Source organism: Haematobia irritans, chromosome 4, assembly GCF_050003625.1.
Source record: "Haematobia irritans isolate KBUSLIRL chromosome 4, ASM5000362v1, whole genome shotgun sequence".
Lineage (NCBI taxonomy): Eukaryota > Metazoa > Arthropoda > Insecta > Diptera > Muscidae > Haematobia > Haematobia irritans.
The window spans coordinates 75,337,632-75,360,222 of record NC_134400.1 but is presented as its reverse complement, the minus strand read 5'-3'; the positions used below and the strand labels follow the sequence as shown (position 1 = coordinate 75,360,222).

The window sequence follows — 22,591 nt, the reverse complement described above, 5'->3', positions numbered from 1 at the left end:
CATTTGGATATAATGAAAGCCATAACATAAACGGCCCTTAGACTTTGCTAGATGTGGCAAAGACTGAGTGTTCAATATAAACACTGCATGCCGTCTTGGTCCATCCATTTCATCCAAACGACCAACCTTCCAATCAGCTGTTGGAAGATCTGGATTGCATTGTTTCAGTCTATTTAAAATAGGCTCAGGGTCAGAAGGGTTTGCAGGTATCCACGCTCTAGATCTAGCCGGTATGTCTTTCTTCTCGACTAACTCTAGAGCAGCTCCTTCCCAAACTTCACCAATTAGTATCAGAGCAGCTTTAAAACATTATATAGACCTCTGGTCTTCAAATGCGACTAGCTTAAATCGTCTTTGATACCAACCAGCCTCTTGGTGTCGAGGATCTGGATCGGGAAACTTTTCCAGCACCTGTGAGTAGACGACAGACAGAGCATTCTCAATTTCCCCCATTTTTTGCTTTGGAACCATACCGTCCAATGCTCCTTTATTAATGATAGCCATCACAAGGCTGTCTTTAGCAACTGAGGCAAACGATCTTTGATCCCTTTTGGAGGATGGCAGCTCATCCGGAGATCGTTCCCTTTTTCCAGCCTAAAGAATTCTTTGAGGCCATTTTAAGGAATCGCTTTGTTTATCCGACAGCGTGCTTGGGTCGACTGATCCTAACTTCTTTAGGATAAACAAAGCATTTCTGCGTTCCTTGAACCTCTTTCGTGAGGGATTACTTCCTTTTGATATCGTTACCTTAGAAAAAGTACGACTTGTCAAAGTGTCGCCACCTGTCGACCCGTCTACAGGTCGACTAATTGGGCCTAACTCTTGGTCATTGCCCAAATTTATAACTCCAGTCGATACCCGTCCACTGGGCCCTGGAAGTTAGCAACCCAGTGGATGACTTTGAATTTCGCTGCATGGTGGCTTAATATCCCACCACACTTGAAATTCTTAGTAGGTACCTATTACGATGAATCCAAATTGATGGTCCGGAATAATATTTCTTGGGACAATAAATGATTCCAGTCTATCGCAGAAGAGTTTTACGAATAGCTTACCTATTACTGGAAGTAGAGAATTTGGCCTATTTGAATTGGGATCGTGTGGTGTTTTCCCCAGTTTCTGTATCATGAAAACATCTGCTACTTTCCAGCAATAAGAAATATTTTTAATTATTAAGACAGCGTTCATTATTGTGGTTAAACGCATAAATCCATGGTATGGTAAATTTCTTAAGATATCACCCTTAATTTTACTAAAACCGCCAATTTTTAATCCCTCCACCATAGGATGGGTGGATAGATGGAATAACTTTGTCATTCCGATTATAGCACATCGAAATATTGCTCTAAGACCCCATAAAGTATATATATTCTGGGTCTTGTTTAAATTCTGAGTCGATCTAGGAATGTCCGTCCGTCTGTTGAAATCACGCCAACTTCCGAACGAAAGAATCTTGGTACATGGTGTAAGCATATGATTTCTAGGTTATGTTAGGTTAAAGTGGCAGCCCGATTAAGATTCAGGCTCACTTAGACTATTCAGTCCATTGTGATACCACATTAACTAAAAGTACCTATTACATATGGGCACTTCTAGTTTTAACCGGTGAACCTTCTCCATTATTTTCTTCTGTTGAACCAACCAGATTGTTCCAAAAACATTAGCAGACTGCTTAAGTTAACGTTTTAAGCTGAGTACTATGCTCAGTTTTCAAGCTGAAAACCAGCTTATTTTCAGGTTACTTTTTTAATCAATTAATTTTGAAATATTAAATGGTTCGCAATAAATACATTGGATCTTTTCCATCCATAATTTGAAGAGACTTGATAAAAAATGTTATCGTCTTCATATATATTTTTGCACTTTTAATTTAGTGTATTGGTGGAAAACTCGAACATAGTACTCACCTTTACAGGTCCGCCAGTAATCTGAAGCTATGTGCCCCTAAAATTTGCTTGCGCCTTACACAAAATGCAGGACACTCACACAAGAGGTGTTTTATTGATTCCTTTTCCTCCGCATCATGACAGCTCATACAATAGTCATTATACTTCGCACCAATAGTTTTTGTAAAATCGCCTATCAGGCAGCGACCCGTTATAGCAGATATCAGGAGCGATATATGGCGTCTCGAGAACACTAGCATATCTAGTGTGCGGTTTAAGTTAAAATGGGGCCATATTTGCTTGGTGTCGTTACAACCCTTGCAATTCTCCCATCGAACATTTGCCATCATAACAGCCTTCTCACACAGTAAGAGCTTGCAGGTAGCCAGAGGCATACCAACAGATTCTAGTTCCCCTGGAATATGTAAGGTAGTTCCTAGCCTTGCTAGCTCATCCGCTTCGATGTTCCCCGGTATGTTCCTATGGCCAGGCACCCATATTACGTGAATATTGTGCTGCTCAGCCATCTCATTGAGAGATTTGCGGCAGTCGATCGCCGTTTTCGAGTTGAGGAACACAGAGTCCAAGGATTTTATTGCAGGTTGACTGTCTGAGTATATATTAATGCCAATATTGCTTGGAGCATTACTTCTCAGCCAATTCACCACTTCTCTTATTGCTAATATTTCAGCCTGAAAAACACTACAGTGATCAGGTAATCTTTTCGCTATTCGAAGTTCCAGATCTTTAGAATATACTCCGAAACCCACTTGGACATCCAATTTGGAGCCATCAGTGTAGAAATCTATATATCTTTTATTCCCCGGGGGCCGTGTACACCACCCCTCACTGTTGGGAATTAGAGTCTCAAACTTATTGTCGAAAAGAGGTCTCGCTAAAGTGTAATCCACTACGTTAGGCACATCTCGCATTAGTTTGAGGACCGAACTATGACCGTGACGTATTTCCGACCACAGCGATAACTCGCGCATCCGTACAACCGTTTTTGCAGCTGACTGTTTGGCCAAAATGTCTAAAGGCAATAGATGCAATATGACATAAAGGGAATTTGTTCCTGTCTGGCTGAATGCACCTGAGATACACAAGCACGCCATACGCTGAACTTTATCTAAACTTGTTGGCTGGTGAAGTGCCGGCCACCAGACTACAACACCATATAGCATGATAGGTCTACACGAGTATAAAGCTACCGTTGCTTTCCTCGCCCTCTCTTCAATATTAAGCTTAAAGTTCAGCTTCCTGTCCAAAATAACGCCAAGGTATTTTGCACACTCACTAAAGGGAATTTCAATACCCCCTAAGGAAATGGGCCTAACCGTGAGAGTTTTGCGATCTTTGCAGTACATGCCTAGTTCTGTCTTTGCAAGATTTACCCCAAGACCATTATCTTTCGCCCATTTCTCAGTCATCCGGAGGGCTCTCTGTATAATATCTCTAACTGTTGATGGGTATTTTCCTCTGACTGCTAGCGCCACATCATCTGCGTATGCCACCACATGTATCCTTTCTTTTTCTAGGGAAACCAGAAGGTCGTTTATAGCAAAATTCCAAAGAAGAGGTGATAGAACTCCTCCTTGAGGAGTGCCTCTATTCACATACCTTTGGATGTTTGCTTGTCCTAGTGTGGCTGAAATGCGTCTCTTCCTTAGAAGTTCGTCTACCAGCCTAAGTATACCTGGATCAACATTCAGAGTTGTCAGTCCATTTAATATCGACCTCGGATGGACGTTATTGAACGCCCCTTTGATGTCTAGAAACGCCACGATTGTGTATTCTTTGACAGATAGTGAGCTTTCAATAAAGCTGACTAGTTCATGTAATGCGGTCTCAGTAGACCTGCCCTTCGAGTATGCATGTTGTCATTTCGAGAGCAAACTTGAATCGACGCTAGTTCTAAGATAAATATCTATCATCCTCTCCAGAGTCTTAAGTAGGAATGATGATAAGCCGATTGGTAGGAAATCCTTCGAACTCGAGTGAGAGGCTTTTCCCGCTTTAGGTATGAAAACGACTTTTGTTTCCCTCCACTTTCCTGGAATATATGCTAAGTTTATACATCCTATATATATCGCCGACAACCGGCATACTTCTGTCAGCCACCGCTTGTAACTCCGCCGGAGTAATTCCATCAGGCCCGGGGGATTTAAATGATCCACAGCTATTTAACGCCCATTTTATTCTAGATTCCGATACAATTTCCTCGATAGGAAACGACCGCTGAGCCACTGTGGCACCGCCAGTACATGGTTCAACCGTCCGATTTCCGGGAAAATGTGTCTCCAATAGTACCTCCAGCGTCTCCTCACTAGACGTTGTCCAATTGCCCTCCGATGTTTTAATGAAACCTGGAGCGGAGTTAGTGGATGCTAGTACCTTCCGTAGTCTGGAAGCCTTGGACGTATTTGCAATACTACTGCAGAAATCATTCCAAGAGTTATGCTGAGCCTTTCTCAGTTCTCGCTTTTATCCTCTCAGATTCTTTTTGTAAGCGTCCCAATCCACAGGAGCTCTGGTGGACTTTGCTTTGTTAAAGAGCTTCCTGCACGATTTCCTCATATTACCTAACTCCGTAGACCACCATGGTGGTCGATTTTTCCCCCTTGGCTTCCCTCTAGGGCATGCAGCTTTCAGTGAAATGTTGAAGGTCTTAGTAATCATCTCCACTGCGTGTTCGATAACTTGCACAGTGCTCATTATATCTGTTATTTCCGGTATCATCATATTGAACGATTCCCTATACCTATTCCAGTCAGCTTTCCTAACATTTGGTGGAAATATGATCTTGGTGGTATGAACATCAAATTTGAAACTGATGTATGTTCACTTAAAACCTGACAATCAGATATAATTTCATTCAGTTCTTGCGAGGCAAAGGTGACGTCCAAAACATCTTGCCTGTTTTTAGTAACAAAGGTTGGGGCATCACCCTTATTGCAAACTACCAAATTAGTACGTAAAATAAACTCTAGGAGTGATCTCTAACAACCGTGAAAAAATTGGTCCACAACGGTCCATAATTATATATAGCCCCCATATAAACCGATCCCCAGACTTGGCTTTAGGATCCTCCAAGCGAAGCAAATTTCATCCGATCCGGCTGAAATTTGGTACATGCTGTATGCATATGATCCCTAACAACCATGAAAAAATTGGTCCGCATCGGTCAATAATTATATATAGCCCCCATATAAATCGATCCCCAGATTTGACCTCCGGAACCTCTTGGAGGAGCAAAATTCATCCGATTCGTTTGAAATTTGTTACGTGGTGTTAGTATATGGTTTCTAACATCCATGCAAAACTTGGTCTATATCGGTCCATAATTATATATAGCCCCCGTATAAACGGATCCCCAGATGTGACCTCCTGAGCCGATCCAGTTGAAATTTGGAACGTGGTGTTAGTGTATGGCCGCTAACAACCATATTTCTATAGAAATTTGTTTTAAAAATTTTATTTCTACAGAAAATTTTGTCAACATTTTATTTCTATCGACAATTTTTTCAAAATTTTATTTCTATAGAAAATATTGTCAAAATTTTATTTCTATAGAAATGTTGTCAAACTGAGTTATATACGTATTCAGTCGACCTTTTTTAGTTTAATATATACCACGTATGGCTTAACTTGCAATTTAGAAGCCGGTGTTAGGAAGTTTTAAGATACCGCATCCCCAGTAATTCGATTGTGGATAACAGTCTTTACTAGAAGTTTCTACGCAATCTATGGTGGAGGGTACATAAGCTTCGGCCTGGCCGAACTAACGGCCGTGTATACTTGTTTGACCTTGATTTGATTGATTCACTGTATCATAAACTTCTTTGTTATTTTATCAAACGGCTGCTCGCCAATTGTACAGTTATCTATTTGATGTTGGAGATTTTGTCCTGTATTGTTTGTTGAATAAGAAGAATTTTAAAAGGTCAAGTGGAGATTATTTGCAAATTCGGTCGACTTTTCGATACTGCTTTTGGCCCATTGTCCGTTGCCTTTTAGTATTGCGGCGTTCTGTACAATTGGTTTATTGTTTAATTTTGCTGATTTCCAGAGAGAAGTCGGAGTTTTTGTTGGGACTTAGATTGGACACATACTTGTGGAATGTTCTGTCGTTATACTGTTTCATTAATCGGCTAAGTTGTTTGGTAGCATTGTTTAACACTCTTTTATCCTCAGGTGATCGAGTTTGTTGCCATTTTTTCCTAATCTTTCTTTTAAAATTTACTTGATATACTATGTATTGGGGATACTGAGGAGTAAAAGTTTGAATATTGGGTTCTGGTGTATTCTCCCATGCCGCTTGTTGTAACAACGTTGTAAAAGCATCGACTTCTTCTGCAATATCATATGGATTGTAGCTTGGCGAATGTCTGATAGATGTGGTAATTAAATTTCGAAAGTACTCCCAGTCGGTTCTAGTGTTTGTTAGGTATGTATTAGTTTTTTTATTGGTTGCCTCACGTAAATAATGAAGATATATAGGAGAATGGTCAGAACTGAGTTCATTTCCATGTTTAATTGAAGTTTTAACAATAACTGCACTTCCTCCACTTGTGGTGTTACTTGGATAGGGTGCATGCACATGAACCATGGTGCAATGATTAGCATGCCCGCCTTGCATACACAGGGTCGTGGGTTCAAGCCCGGTTTCAACCAAACACCAAAAAGTTTTTTAGCGGTGGATTATCCCACCTCAGTAATGCTGGTGACATTTCTGAGGGTTTCAAAGCAGCACTCAGTGATAAGAGAGAAGTTCACCACTGTGGTATCACAATGGAATAAATAGTCTAAGAGAGCCTGAAATATCGGGCTGCCACTATACCTAACCTAACCTTACTCTATTGTAGTCTTTAATTTTCACGAATGAATCTTTAACAAAATGTGTCTCGCTTATGAGACATATATCAATATTTTTTCATATAAGATGTACCGAAGCTCATCTATGTGTTTTAAGATTCCATTTGGCATTCCACTGCATAATTTTTAATGATGTCTGCATCTATTAGAATGTATTCAAAAAATTCTCCTCTAACAAGCTTAAAGGGTTGTCTAAGCGATTGCTAAACGATTCAATTGACTCTAATTTGGATAAGATTTTTGAAAGGATATATCGTGTGTAGCTTTTTTTTTATTTAATGAGCGTTATTATTTTGAACTGTGTCAGATTGCTTTTGAAGCTCTTTAGCAACAATACAGTCTCTATAACTCGCAGGACGTTGTTCACCGCAATTGTAGTATTTCGGGAGAAAGACGCATGGTTTCTCGCAATTTTTGTATTTCCAACGCGCATTTAGCGCACTTTGGTTGTTTTATATATATATATATATATATATATATATATATATATATATATATATATATATATATATATATATATATATATATATATATATATATATATATATATATATATATATATATATATATATATATATATATATATATATATATATATATATATATATATATATATATATATATATATATATATATATATATATATATATATATATATATATATATATGTATATATATATAAATAACTTTTTATAATTTTTTATGATTTTTAATGCATTCTAACATTTGTTCGAAACTTTTGACCTCAAATATTTCCAAAAATTAGCAATTTCTCTTGAATGTATTTAAACATTTGAAACAAAGAAAATTAAAATTAACCTTTAAAAATATGAAAAATGCGAGTCATAAAATATTTAATTGAAATAACTTCCCGAGTAGTTAAAATAAAGAACACATAGAATTTGAAGAAGTGATTAAGGATTTTGCCTTATTACAATGGACTGAATAGTCTAAGTGAGCCTGAAACTTAATCAGGCTGTCACTTTAACCTAACCTAACGATTTTGTCTGTCTCAAATCTGGAAGGGTTCCTCTTCTTCGATTTTGTTTTATCGTTACAGTTGCCGGTTTAAAGTACCATCAACCATCGATCGGTTATTATTTAAAATTTTTAATTCTACCTGTTTTCGTATTTTTTTACAAAAGAATTAATAAACTGAAATTTCTTGAATTCTAATAAAATTGAATTCTTATATAGATTTTTAATCACTAATCTGTGAATGCTAAGGAAGTTATGTTTGTGGCAAATATTCGCTTAATACGATCAGCAATAAAAACCTTGTTTATCATTTTTTTGTTTATTATAACAAAATAGTGTTCTGCCAAAGTCATAGGGGCCCATTATACTAATATTCCCAGGGCCTCTAAAAGGTTAAAGACGGCCCTGAAGCCAATACACTATTCACTGGGCTACGTAGCAGTTACTGTCATCAACAGACAATTATAGTTTTTCTAAACTTTTCCAAACAACTTGTCGAAAAAATTGCTAAATCCATTGCGAATTTTTGAAACTATTTGAAGCCAAACGTTTCAGATAAACGTTAGAATGCATTAAAAATCATAAAAAAAATATTTGGCAAAATATCACAAAAATGTTTAATTCACATCCAAAACACTGAATCGGATCACGCCTTAAGAAGTGAATCAAATTCAGTGCAACGGCTGCTGCAATGGTGGACATCCGTTCTATGACAGGTTAGGTTAGGATAAAGTGGCCGCCCGATTAAGATTCAGGCTCACTTAGACTATTCAGTCCATTGTGATACCACATTAACTAAATGTACCTATTTCATATGGGCACTTCTAGTTGTAACCGTTGAACCTTCTCGATTATTTTTTTCTGTTGAACCAACCAGATTGTTCCAAAAACATTAGAAGACTGCTTAAGTTAACGTTTTCCAGGTCCGCCAGTAATCTGAAGCTATATGCCCCTAAAATTTGCTTACGCCTGACACAAAATGCAGGACACTCACGCAAGAGGTGTTTTATTGATTCCTTTTCCTCCGCATCATGACAGCTCATACAATAGTCATTATACTTCACACCAATAGTTTTTGCAAAATCGCCTATCAGGCAGCGACCCGTTATAGCAGATATCAGGAGTGATATCTGACGTCTCGAGAACACTAGCATATCTAGTGTGCGGTTTAAGTTTAAATGGGGCCATATTTGCTTGGTGTCGTTACAGCCCTTGCAATTCTCCCATCGAACATTTGCCGTCATAACAGCATTCTCACGCAGCATGAGCTTGCAGGTAGCCAGGGGCATACCAACAGATTCTAGTTCCCCTGGAATATGTAAGGTAGTTCCTAGCCTTGCCAACTCATCCGCTTCGCAGTTCCCCGGTATGTTCCTATGGCCAGGCACCCATATTAGGTGAATATTGTACTGCTCAGCCATCTCGTTGAGAGATTTGCGGCAGTCTATGGCCGTTTTCGAGTTAAGGAACACAGAGTCCAAGGATTTTATTGCAGGTTGACTGTCTGAGTATATATTAATGCCAATATTTGTTGGAACATTACTTCTCAGCCAATTCACCACCTCTCTTATTGCCAATATTTCAGCCTGAAAAACACTACAGTGATTAGGTAATCTTTTCGCTATTCGAATTTCCAGATCTTTAGAATATACTCCGAACCCCACATGTCCATTCAATTTGGAGCCATCAGTATAGAAATCTATATATCTTTTATTCCCCGGGGTCTGTGTACACCACGCCTCACTGTTGGGAATTAGAGTTTCATGCCCTGTTCCTGTATATCGAACGAAAACCAGTTCGAGAGAAAGGCAGTCACTCGAATTCGAATGAATTTGGGTTTTTCTAGTTTTGAAAGTTCGATTCGTTTGTATGAGAATACATTGATTATTAAAAATGAGTATTTTTAAATTTTTGGCCTGAGAATTCATTCAAATGTTAAAAATGCTTTTACTTTTTTCTTGACACTTATTGTATATGTTCGTTTATTACTCGACAACAAAATATGAAGTGACTTGCTTTTCGAAATAAAAGAACAAAAATCAATTTTCTTTCGTTTGGAATACGAAAGAAAGCTTTCGTTCGATATACAGGAACAGGTCATCAAACTTTTTGTCGAAAAGTGGTTTTGCCAGGGTGTAATCCACTACGTTAGGCACATCTGGCATCACTACCGAACTGTGACCGTACATTTTTTCCGACCACAGCGATAGCTCGCGCAACCGCACAGCCGTTGTTGCAGCTGACTGTTTGGCCAAAATGTCTAAAGGCAATAGATGTAGCATGACATTAAGGGAGTCTGTTCTTGTCTTACTAAATGCACCTGAGATACATAAGCTCGCCATACGCTGAACTTTATCTAAACAAGTCGGTTTCTGAAGTGCCGGCCACCAGACTACAACACCATATAGCATTATAGGTCTTACTACTGCCGTGTATAGCCAATGCACAATTTTTGGTTTTAGTCCCCACTTTTTCCTATTGCCTTTTTGCACGAGTACAAAGCTACCGTGGCTTTTCTCGCCCCCTCTTCAATATTAAGCCTAAAATTCAGCTTCCTGTCCAAAATAACGCCAAGGTATTTTGCACACTCACCAAAGGGAATTTCAGTACCCCCTAAGGAAATGGGTCTAACCATGGGAGTTTTGCGATCTTCGCTGTACATGACTAGTTCTGTCTTTGCTGGATTTACACCAAGACCATTATCTTTCGCCCATTTCTCAGTCATCCGGAGAGCTCTCTGTATAATATCTCTAATTGTGGATAGGAATTTTCCTCTGACTGCTAGAGCCACATCGTCTGCGTCTGCCACCACTTTTATCCTTTCTTTTTCTAGGGAAACCAGAAGGTTGTTTATAGCAACATTCCAATGAAGAGGTGATAGAACTCCTCCTTGGGGAGTGCCTCTGTTCACATACCTTTGTATGTTTGCTTGCCCTAGTGTGGCTGAAATACGTCTCTTTGTTAGAATTTCGTCTAACAGTATACCTGGATCAACATTCAAAGTTGTCAGTCCATTTAATATCGAGCTCGGAAGGACATTATTGAACGCCCCTTCGATGTCTAGAAACGCCACGATTGTGTAGTTTTTGACAGATAGTGAGCTTTCAATAAAGCTGACTAGTTCATGCAATGCGGTCTCAGTAGACCTGCCCTTCGAGTATGCATGCTGTCGTTTCGAGAGCAAACTTGAATCCACGCTAGTTTTAAGATACATGTCTATCATCCTCTCCAGGGTCTTAAGTAGGAATGAGGATAAGCTGATTGGTCGGAAATCCTTCGTAATCCGCTCCACTGCGTGTTCGATATCATGCACAGTGCTCATATTTGTCTCTGGCATTTCCGGCATCATCAAATAGAACGATTCCCTATACCTATTCCAATCAGCTTTCCTAACATTTGGCGGAAATATGGTCTTTGAAGTAAGAACAGCCAATCTGAAACTGATGTAGCGATGATCTGAGAAGCTATGTTCCCTCAAAACTTGCCACTCAGATATCTTATCATTCAGTTCCGGAGAGGTCAACGTGACGTCCAAAACCTCTTGCCTGTTTCTGGTGACGAAGGTTGGTGCATCTCCCTTATTGCAAACTACCAGGTTAGTACGCAAAATAAACTCTATTAGCGACTCTCCCATTGTATTAGTATCACTACTTCCCCAAATACTATGATGTGCATTTGCATCGCATCACATAATGAGTTTTGTCTTTGTTTTTAGTGACTCCTCAACTAAGGTCCTAACGGCACAGGGTGGCATCTCCCTATCATGTCCCATGTAGACCGAAGATACCCAATATTTGCATTTGGATATCTCTAGACTTGATACGACAGTGTCTGCATTGCTCAATGAAGGAAGGAGAAACAAATTTAGTTCGTTTTTAGCAATTATACATGCTCGATTTATATCGTTACCGGTATTATGCAAAAGTTTGAAACCCGGAGTGCTTAATTCACAGATCTTGTTCTTATATATGTATGGTTCTTGAATAAGAACTATACCTATGTCTCCTTTCATCAGGAGAACTTTTAAGGCAACATAAGCGGCCTTACAATGGTGAAGATTTATCTGGAGGAACCGTAGAACCATCCAAATTTTCAACCACCGTCACATCAGCCGCTTCAATTGAGTCATCAAGGGCTTCCTCTTCACAGATCTCGGTGACTCTCGCAACAATCCGCGGTTCAGCTTTGGTGAGGTTTGAGCCTGTAGAAACTTCCCGCATATGATTTTCGCCATAGTCTGCAGGTTTTATGTCTCCTTCTGCTTCGCTAGGAGATGTTTTCACTGCTGACTCTACCGGGGGCTTGTCCGTTTCGGAATCCTTTGGTTGATCGCTTTTGTATACCTTCATATGGATATCATGAAAGCCATAACTTACACGTCCTTGGGCCTGGGCTAATGTGGCAGCGACTCTATGTTTAATATAAACACCGCATGTCGTCTTGGTCCATCCACCTCATCCAAACGACCAACCTTCCAATCGGCGGTTGGAGTTGTATGACAATCCCATGTTAAAAATAACATTTTGGCAACTTTTTTGTCATCGTTTTTTTGAAAATCTAAAAAAATTACCCTGGCATTTAATTTCGCAATTATTCTTGAATTTCTAAAAAGTTTATCATACTGTAAGGGAATGATAAAATGTCCATGCCTCAATTACAGAGGGCCTTTAGTACATAAGATAAGTTAAACATTATTTCTGGTTTTCAGCTTGAAAACCGAACATAGTAAAGGGTGATTCTTTTGAGGTTAGGATTTTCATGCATTAGTATTTGACAGATCACGTGGGATTTCAGACATGGTGTCAAAGAGAAAGATGCTCAGTATGCTTTGACATTTCATCATGAATAGCCGAACGATCTGCCACAACGTCGAATTTTCAGTGAATGGGCCCTAGAAAAGTTGGCAGAAAATCCGCTTTTTTATCGACAAATTTTGTTCAGCGATGAGGCTCATTTCTGGTTGAATGGCTACGTAAATAAGCAAAATTGCCGCATTTGGAGTGAAGAGCAACCAGAAGCCGTTCAAGAACTGCCCATGCATCCCGAAAAATGCACTGTTTGGTGTGGTTTGTACGCTGGTGGAATCATTGGACCGTATTTTTTCAAAGATGCTGTTGGACGCAACGTTACGGTGAATGGCGATCGCTATCGTTCGATGCTAACAAACTTTTTGTTGCCAAAAATGGAAGAACTGAACTTGGTTGACATGTGGTTTCAACAAGATGGCGCTACATGCCACACAGCTCGCGATTCTATGGCCATTTTGAGGGAAAACTTCGGAGAACAATTCATCTCAAGAAATGGACCGGTAAGTTGGCCACCAAGATCATGCGATTTGACGCCTTTAGACTATTTTTTGTGGGGCTACGTCAAGTCTAAAGTCTACAGAAATAAGCCAGCAACTATTCCAGCTTTGGAAGACAACATTTCCGAAGAAATTCGGGCTATTCCGGCCGAAATGCTCGAAAAAGTTGCCCAAAATTGGACTTTCCGAATGGACCACCTAAGACGCAGCCGCGGTCAACATTTAAATGAAATTATCTTCAAAAAGTAAATGTCATGGACCAATCTAACGTTTCAAATAAAGAACCGATGAGATTTTGCAAATTTTATGCGTTTTTTAAAAAAAAAAGTTATCAAGCTCTTAACAAATCACCCTTTACTTACTTTAAGGAAGAACAAATACTACGACATTTCGTGATTCCGTATCCATAATTTGGACTCCTTGTTTAATAATCTGCAGCCTTTAAAATACGTATTCAAAAAAAAAAAAAAAAAAAAATACTCACCAATGTTTCAATACTCTGAAAAACGTTCTTATTCCCATCGTCCGTTGTTTGTTTCATCGGTAGGTGTTCCGTATTGCTTTCTTGGGATTTAATTGGTTTATTTCTATTAAATCTACTCTCCGAACTATTTCCAAATAGCCCTCTCTTCTCCGCCATGTGTATTAGGTATTTTGCATTCAATCTTGTAATTTGTTTTCTCTGTACCAATGATAGGAAACAGCCAGTATCATTGTGCTTAATACAATTGTCTTGATTTTTGCATACATCTGGTATTTCCACCAGCATAAATTCATCTACTTCTGGAAGCGTTATTTCATTTACACAATCTTGATCATATGTTGAAGAGTCGTTTGCAGTCGTTTGCTTTGTCTCATTTGTTGCATTTCGTTTTCGAGGGGAGCTTCCCATTGCAGCAGATGGAATATTTGCAGTTTCAGCTTCCTCCAAAGCTTCCAACCGTTTCCGTTCTATAAATAGATCCCTATGCTTCTTTAAGCTTGCTTCGTTGACCATTTTTACTGCATGTTTGGTCATATCTTCATTTTCAGTATTAACTATCGAGTGAGTCTGATATAGCACAAATTGTACTTGTGGACGTGACATCGCCATTGATAGCGTACGCAATTGCTCCTCTAATATGAGAGAAACCCTGAATTTGCCATCATCGCTAATAGAGGTATCAGTTAGTATTTCAAGCATTCCCAAATCACCGCCCCGGGAACATATCAGGTCAATAGGATCAGATATTGCGCTAAATGAATTAGGAGGATTTGCAAATACTCCCACAACTGTGCGAAATCTGTTAGACTCTAAGGGAAACGACGTAAACGATTCTGCAAACAATCGTGTATTATTTATTCCCAGACCTTCAATATATCTTCTATATTGCTTCAAATTTGATCCAGCTCCGTAAACATAAAAGCAGTTTAGGCGGTTTACAGAGTAGAATAATGCAGCCAAATAAGCAGTTGAACGTGGCGAATCTATATGGGTTTGTAAAATGTCTCCCGTCAGATCATAATAGTCCAAGAGCCGTGACACAATTGATGGGCCCATAGAAAAAGTCCTGTCCTGGAACAAAATTAAGAAGTATTATTAAACCTATATTATTTCAATGCGAATTTTAACAGATTTAAGTTTCTAAACACGTGTCTGAAGATTGTGAACAGCTAAGCACTCTAACTATGCATATTAGTATTTATTTTTTAAATAATAAGTGAATAAGGGAGCCACATCATCAATATTTTATGGATTATTGCCTTTATTGTCACACTTTAATGCCGAATTCAGACACGACTTCAAGTAGGAATTATGATATGTTTTAAACAAAAACGTCTTTAAAATAAAGTGATGAAAAGCATGTTCTTAAACGCTTTTTTGCTTTCTAATTAAGATCTAAAAAGTCAACGATTTCATTAATTTTGAAGAAGAATTTTTCAGAATTATTAAAGTCATGTTGTTCTTAGTCAAACAATTTTTTATCATATTTTTTTGAGTCGCATCACTAAAATGTAAAGACAAACAGGCTTCATTGAAAAGCCTATCGACTTTCGGACAACGAAAAAAACTTTATATCAGGGAAATGCGTGTTCTACACTGAACGGAAAAACTTCATCAATATGTTGATATTGAACATTAAGTTGTTGAAATGTTTCTCCGTAATGAAGAATTTTACATCAATTTTTTATCAAATATATTCATCAATTTAATGAAATAATTTCATCATTTAAAAAAAATGTGATTTGATGTATTTTTTTTTGTTCCTTTCGATGAGCCGCAATACATTTTCATAAATATTTCTCCATGAATGTTAGCAAGATGCAGGGTTTTTTTTGTTGCGAATGCGCTATTACATATCGTACACCTGAATTTATCACTATTTTGGAAACCATGATATGTTTTAAACGCCGCCAATATTTTTCTATATTACTAAAATTTTCCGAACGTATAAATCACTACATTTAAACTCACAACACTTAAAATATCTATCACAGCAGACGACGGATTTTCTCAAAGGTATTGCTTTTGTGTGTGTTGTAGCAATAAAAGCACAAACAACTTTGCAACAAAACTAGTATATATTGTTTGAAGATTTTTGTAGTTATATTTTCTATATATATATATATATATATATATATATATATATATATATATATATATATATATATATATATATATATATATATATATATATATATATATATATATATATATATATATATATATATATATATATATATATATATATATTATATATATATATATATATATATATATATATATATATATATATATATATATATATATATATATATATATATATATATATATATATATATATATATATATATATATATATATATATATATATATATATATATATATATATATATATATATATATATATATATATATATATATATATATGTATATATATACACTTTTAACACCAAAAAAATTCGTTTGTTACAAAATTTTTATTGTTTCGATAAAAAAAAGTTATTTTTGAACCAACTACACAGTCCATTTCGTTTATATCAAACACTGCTCTTTTCTGAGAAACACTGTAGTCGAAACAGGGATCGAACCCACGACCCTTGGCATGCAAGTCGGACGTAGGTTAGGTTAGGTTAAAGTGGCAGCCCGATTAAGATTCAGGCTCACTTAGACTATTCAGTCCATTGTGATACCACATTAACTAAAAGTACCTATTACATATGGGCACTTCTAGTTTTAACCGCTGAACCTTCTTGATTATTTTTCTTTGTTGAACCAACTAGATTGTTCCAAAAACATTAGCAGACTGCTTAAGTTAACGTTTTCCAGATCCGCCAGTAATCTGAAGCTATATGCTCCTAAAAGTTGCTTGCGCTTTACACAAAATGCAGGACACTCACACAAGAGGTGTTTAATTGATTCTTTTTCCTCCGCATCATGACAGCTCATACAATAGTCATTATACTTCGCGCCAATAGTTTTTGCAAAATCTCCTATCAGGCAGCGACCCGTTATAGCAGATATCAGGAGTGATATCTGACGTCTCGAGAACATTAGCATATCTAGTGTGCGGTTTAAGTTAGGTTAGGTTAGGTTATGTGGCAGCCCGATGTATCAGGCTCACTTAGACTATTCAGCCCATTGTGATACCACAGTGGTGAACTTCTCTCTTATCACTGAGTGCTGCCCGATTCCATGTTAAGCTCAATGACAAGGGACCTCCTTTTTATAGCCGAGTCCGAACGGCGTTCCACATTCCAGTGAAACCACTTAGAGAAGCTTTGAAACCCTCAGAAATGTCACCTGCATTACTGAGGTGGGATAATCCACCGCTGAAAAACTTTTTGGTGTTCGGTCGTAGCAGGAATCGAACCCACGACCTTGTGTATGCAAGGCGGGCATGCTAACCATTGCACCACGGTGGCTCCCGCGGTTTAAGTTGAAATGGGGCCATATTTGCTTGGTGTCGTTACAACCCTTGCAATTCTCCCATCGAACATTTGCCATCATAACAGCCTTCTCACGCAGCATGAGCTTGCAGGTAGCTAGGGGCATACCAACAAATTCTAGTTCCCCTGGAATATGTAAGGTAGTCCCTAGCCTTGCCAACTCATCGGCTTCGCAGTTCCCCGGTATGTTCCTATGGCCAGGCACCCATATTAGGTGAATATTGTACTGCTCAGCCATCTCATTGAGAGATTTGCGGCAATCGATGGCCGTTTTCGAGTTGAGGAACACAGAGTCCAAGGATTTTATTGCAGGTTGACTGTCTGAGTATATATTAATGCCCACATTTTTTGGAACATTACTTCTCAGCCAATTCGCCACCTCTCTTATTGCTAATATTTCAGCCTGAAAAACACTACAGTGATTAGGTAATCTTTTCGCTATTTGAAGTTCCAAATCATTAGAATATACTCCGAAACCCACTTGTCCATCCAATTTGGAGCCATCAGTGTAGAAATCTATGTATTCTTTATTCCCCGGGGTCTGTGTGCACCACGCCTCACTGTTGGGGATTAGAGTCTCAAACTTTTTGTCGAAAAGTGGACTCGCCAAAGTGTAATCCACTACGTTAGGCACATCTGACATTGTTTTGAGGACAGAACTGTGACCGTAACCTTTTTCCGACCACAGCGATAGTTCGCGCAACCGCACAGCCGTTGTTGCAGCTGACTGTTTGGTCAAAATGTCTAAAGGCAATAGATGCAGCATGACATTAAGGGAATTTGTTCCTGTCTTGCTGAATGCGCCTGAAATACACAAACACGCCATACGCTGAACTTTATCTAAACCAGTCGGTTTCTGAAGTGCCGGCCACCAGACTACAACACCATATAGCATTATAGGTCTAACCACTGCCGTGTATAGCCAATGCACAATTTTTGGTTTTAGTCCCCACTTTTTTCCTATTGCCTTTTTGCACGAGTACAAAGCTACAGTTGCCTTCCTCGCCCTTTCTTCAATATTAAGCTTAAAGTTCAGCTTCCTGTCCAAAATAACGCCAAGGTATTTTGCACAATCACCAAAGGGAATTTCAATACCCCCTAAGGAAATAGGCCTAACCGTGGGAGTTTTGCGATCTTTGCAGTACATGACTAATTCTGTCTTTGCAGGATTTACCCCAAGACCATTGTCTTTCGCCCATTGTTCAGTCATCCGGAGGGCCCTCTGAATAATATCTCTGATTGTGGATGGGAATTTTCCCCTGACTGCCAGAGCTACATCATCTGCGTATGCCACCACTTTTATCCTTTCTTTTTCTAGAGTAACCAGAAGGCTATTTATAGCAACATTCCAAAGAAGAGGTGATAGAACTCCTCCTTGGGGAGTGCCTCTGTTCACATACTTTTGTATGTTTGCTTGTCCTAGTGTGGCTGAAATACGTCTCTTCATTAGCAGTTCGTCTAACAGGATCAACATTCAGAGTTGTCAGTCCATTTAATATCGAGCTCGGATGAACATTATTGAACGCCCCTTCGATGTCTAGAAACGCCACGATTGTGTATTCTTTGACAGATAGTGAGCTTTCAATAAAGCTGACTAGTTCATGTAGTGCGGTCTCAGTAGACCTGCCCTTCGAGTATGCATGCTGTCGTTTCGAGAACAAACTTGAATCGATGCTAGTTCTAAGATAAATATCTATCATCCTCTCCAGAGTCTTAAGTAGGAATGAGGATAAGCTGATTGGTCGGAAATCCTTCGCCCTCGAGTGAGAGGCTTTTCCCGCTTTAGGTATGAAGACGACTTTTGTTTCCCTCCACTTTCCTGGGATATATGATAAGTTGATACATCCTTTATATATCACCGACAACCAGGGGATAATTTTGTCAGTTACAGCTTGTAACTCCGCCGGAGTAATTCCATCAGGTCCAGGGGATTTGAATGGTCCAAAGCTATTTAGCGCCCATCTTATTCTAGTTTCCGATACAATTTCCTCGACAGGAAACGACGGCTGAGCAACTGTGGCACCGCCAGTACATGGTTCAACCGTCTGATTTCCAGGAAAATGTGTGTCCAATAGTACCTCCAGCGTCTCCTCACTGGACGTTGTCCAATTGCCCTCCGTTGTTTTAATGAAACCTGGAGCGGAGTTGGTGGATGCTAGAACCTTCCGTAGTCTGGAAGCCTCGGACGTATTCTCAATACTGCTGCAGTAATCATTCCAAGAGTTATGCTGAGCCTTTCTCAGTTCTCGCTTGTATCCTCTCAGAATCTTCTTGTAAGCGTCCCAGTCCTCAGAAGCTCTGGTGGACTTTGCCTTGTTAAAGAGCTTCCTGCAGGATTTCCTCATATTACTTAATTCCGTAGACCACCATGGTGGTCGATGTTTCCCCCTTGGCTTTCCTCTAGGGCATGCAGCTTTCAGTGAGATGTTGAAGGCCTTAGTAATCCGCTCCACTGCGTATTCGATATCTTGTACATTTCTCATATTTGTCTCTGTTATTTCCGGTATCATCATATTGAACGATTCCCTATACCTATTCCAGTCAGCTTTCCTAACATTTGGCGGAAATATGATCCTGGTGATATGAACATCAAATTTGAAACTGATGTAGCGATGATCTGAGAAGCTGTGTTCACTTAAAACCTGCCACTCAGATATCATTTCATTCAGTTCTTGCGAGGCCAAGGTGATGTCCAAAACCTCTTGCCTGTTTTTAGTGACAAAGGTTGGGACATCTCCCTTGTTGCAAACTACCAGATTAGTACGCAAAATAAACTCTATTAGCGACTCTCCCCTTGCATTAGGATCACTACTTCCCCATATACTATGATGTGCATTCGCATCGCATCCCATAATGAGTTTCGTCTTTGTTTTCCGTGACTCCTCCACTAAGGTCTTAACGGCATATGGAGGCATCTCCCTGTCATGTCCCATGTAGACCGAAGATACCCAATATTTGCATTTGGCTATTTCTAAACTGGCAACGACAGTGTCTGTATTGCACATTGAAGGAAGCAGAAACAAGTTGAGCTCGTTTTTAGCAATTATACAGGCTCGATTTACATCATTACCACTATACTGCAATAGTTTGAACCCCGGAGTACTTAATTCACATATTTTGTTTTTATAAACATATGGTTCTTGAATAAGAACTATATCTATGTCCCCTTTCATCAGGAGAACTTTTAAGGCAGCACATGCAGCCTTACAATGATGAAGATTTATCTGGAGGATCCGTAGGACCATCGAGATTTTCAACAACCGTCACATCAGCCGCTTCAATCGAGTCATCAAGAATGTCCTCTTCAGAGATATCGGTGACTCTCGCAATAACCATAGGTTCAACTTTGGTGAGTTCTGAGGCAGTAGAAGCCTCCTCACGCATACGGTATCTATCGATGTCTTCAAATGTCTTGGTATCCCCCTCGACTTCGCAAGAGGATCCGCTTACTTCTGATTCAGACAGAGGCTTGTCCATTTCTGAATCCTTTAGCTGATCGTTTTTATACACCTTCATTTGGATATAATGAAAGCCATAACATACACGGCCCTGGGACTTTGCTAGATGTGGCAAAGACTGAGTGTTCAATATAAACACTGCATGCCGTCTTGGCCCATCCACTTCATCCAAACGGCCAACCTTCCAATCAGCTGTTGGAAGATCTGGATTGCATTGTTTCAGTCTATTTAAAATAGATTCAGGGTCAGGAGGGTTTGCAGGTATCCACGCATGTGCTCTTGGTCTAGCCGGTATGTCTTTCTTCTCGACTAACTCTAGAGCAGCTCCTTCCCAAACTTCACCAATTAGTATCAGAGCAGCTTTAAAACATTCTATAGACCTCTGGTCCTCAAATGCGACTAGCTTAAATCGTCCTTGATACCAACCAGCCTCTTGGTGTCGAGGATCTGGACCGGGAAACTTTTCCAGCACCTGTGAGTAGACGCCAGACAAAGCATTCTCAATTTCCCCCCATTTTTGCTTTGGAACCATACCGTCCAATGCTCCTTTATTAATGATAGCCATCACAAGGCTGTCTTTAGCAACTGAGGCAAACGATCGTTGATCCCTTCCATCCAGCTCATCCGGTGATCGTTCCCTTTTTCCAGCCTCAAGAATTCCTTGAGCCCATTTTAAGGAATCGCTTTGTTTAGCCGACAACGTGCTTGGGTCGACTGATCCTAATTTCTTTAGGATAAACAAAGCATTTCTGCGTTCTATGAATCTCTTTCGTGAGGGATTACCTCCTTTTGATGCCGTTACCTTGGAAAAGGTCCGACTTGTCAAATTGTCGCCACCTGTCGACCCGTCTACAGGTCGACTAATTGGGCCTAACTCTTGGTCATTGCCCAAATCTATAACTCCAGTCGATACTCGTCCACTGGGCCCTGAAGTTAGCAACCCAGTGGATGTCTTTGAATTTCTCTGCATGGTGGCCTAATATCCCACCACACTTGAAATTCGTAGTAGGTACTTATTACGATGATTTTATCCGCTATTAAAAAACACGTCCGTTCCGTTCGACGGTTGAAATAAGATAGTCGGACGTAGCAACCACTGCTCCACGGTGCCCAACTAAATGAATTTTTCTGTTAAATAAACTTTGTTTAATCGGCTCGTGGGTGCCGCAAGCTATGCTATATAAATATAACTTATATGGGTAATTCTCTATTGATGACAATAACGGCTACATAGCTCAGTGGATAGTAGTAGTAGTATTTATTAATATTTTTCATAAACAGTTACAATGTGTATAATACTCTGGTTTGGTTTTCATTTATTATAAATACAATTATTTTCAGTTATCTTGAAGACTTTGACATATCGTCGTTAGTCTACATGTGAATTTAATTTTACGTTGTACATATGTAATATGAAATACTATTTAATAATTGAATTCAGATATTAATCCTAGTCTGTACTTCAATGCCATTCTTGTGAACTTTGCCACACTGTTAGAAAAATATGTTTTTCATATGTTCCGATATAAACAAAATGTGTTTCGGGCACAATTTTGAAACACAATATATTTAAGTGCAAACATGTAATGTTCCTAAACTAACACTAAATGTTTGGGACATCTATGTTAATATGTTAGAATATATTATGTTTGGGGCATGCATGTTTCATAAAAATCATATGTGTGAATGCAAACATATATAAATTTACAAATTTCGACTAAACATACATATGTTGTGATATTTTTTTCAGAGAGCGACAGAGAGAGAGTATAGAGAAAGAAATAGAGATGGAAACCGGGAGAGTTGACGAAAGATATCAACATAACACAGCAAAAGATTCAAAAGAGAACAATTTCTGTGAAACCGCTTGTATGTTGTTTCGGAAAACTGTTTTATGATCAGGCCAAAAATTTGATATGCTTAAGTCTAAATATTATTTAATTTGAATAAAGAGAATAGATGTTCGGCCTTTTCGCCTTGAGAGCAGCATTTTATTTATGTGTGGACATGTGTTTTGTTTATCATTTTGGCACTATGGGCACAATTTTTCGTTAAAGGAAACAGGGGTCTTCATAAAAATAACAAGGGCACTATACTCTTTCTAGAGTTGGGACAGTAAAATAAAATAAGGAGGAAATAGTGAAAAATTACAAAGTAAA

The 22,591-nt window shown here is 38.7% G+C and overlaps 1 protein-coding gene across 1 annotated transcript in view; it reads right to left on the bottom strand.

Annotated features, from left to right (window-relative positions):
- Positions 1-22,591, bottom strand: part of LOC142235590 (uncharacterized) — a 109,836-nt gene that overhangs the window by 47,840 nt on the left and 39,405 nt on the right. The window contains exon 3 of the mRNA XM_075306849.1: positions 13,529-14,599. Within this exon, the coding sequence (XP_075162964.1) occupies positions 13,529-14,599 (1,071 nt within the window). The remainder of the gene's footprint in view (positions 1-13,528; positions 14,600-22,591) is intronic.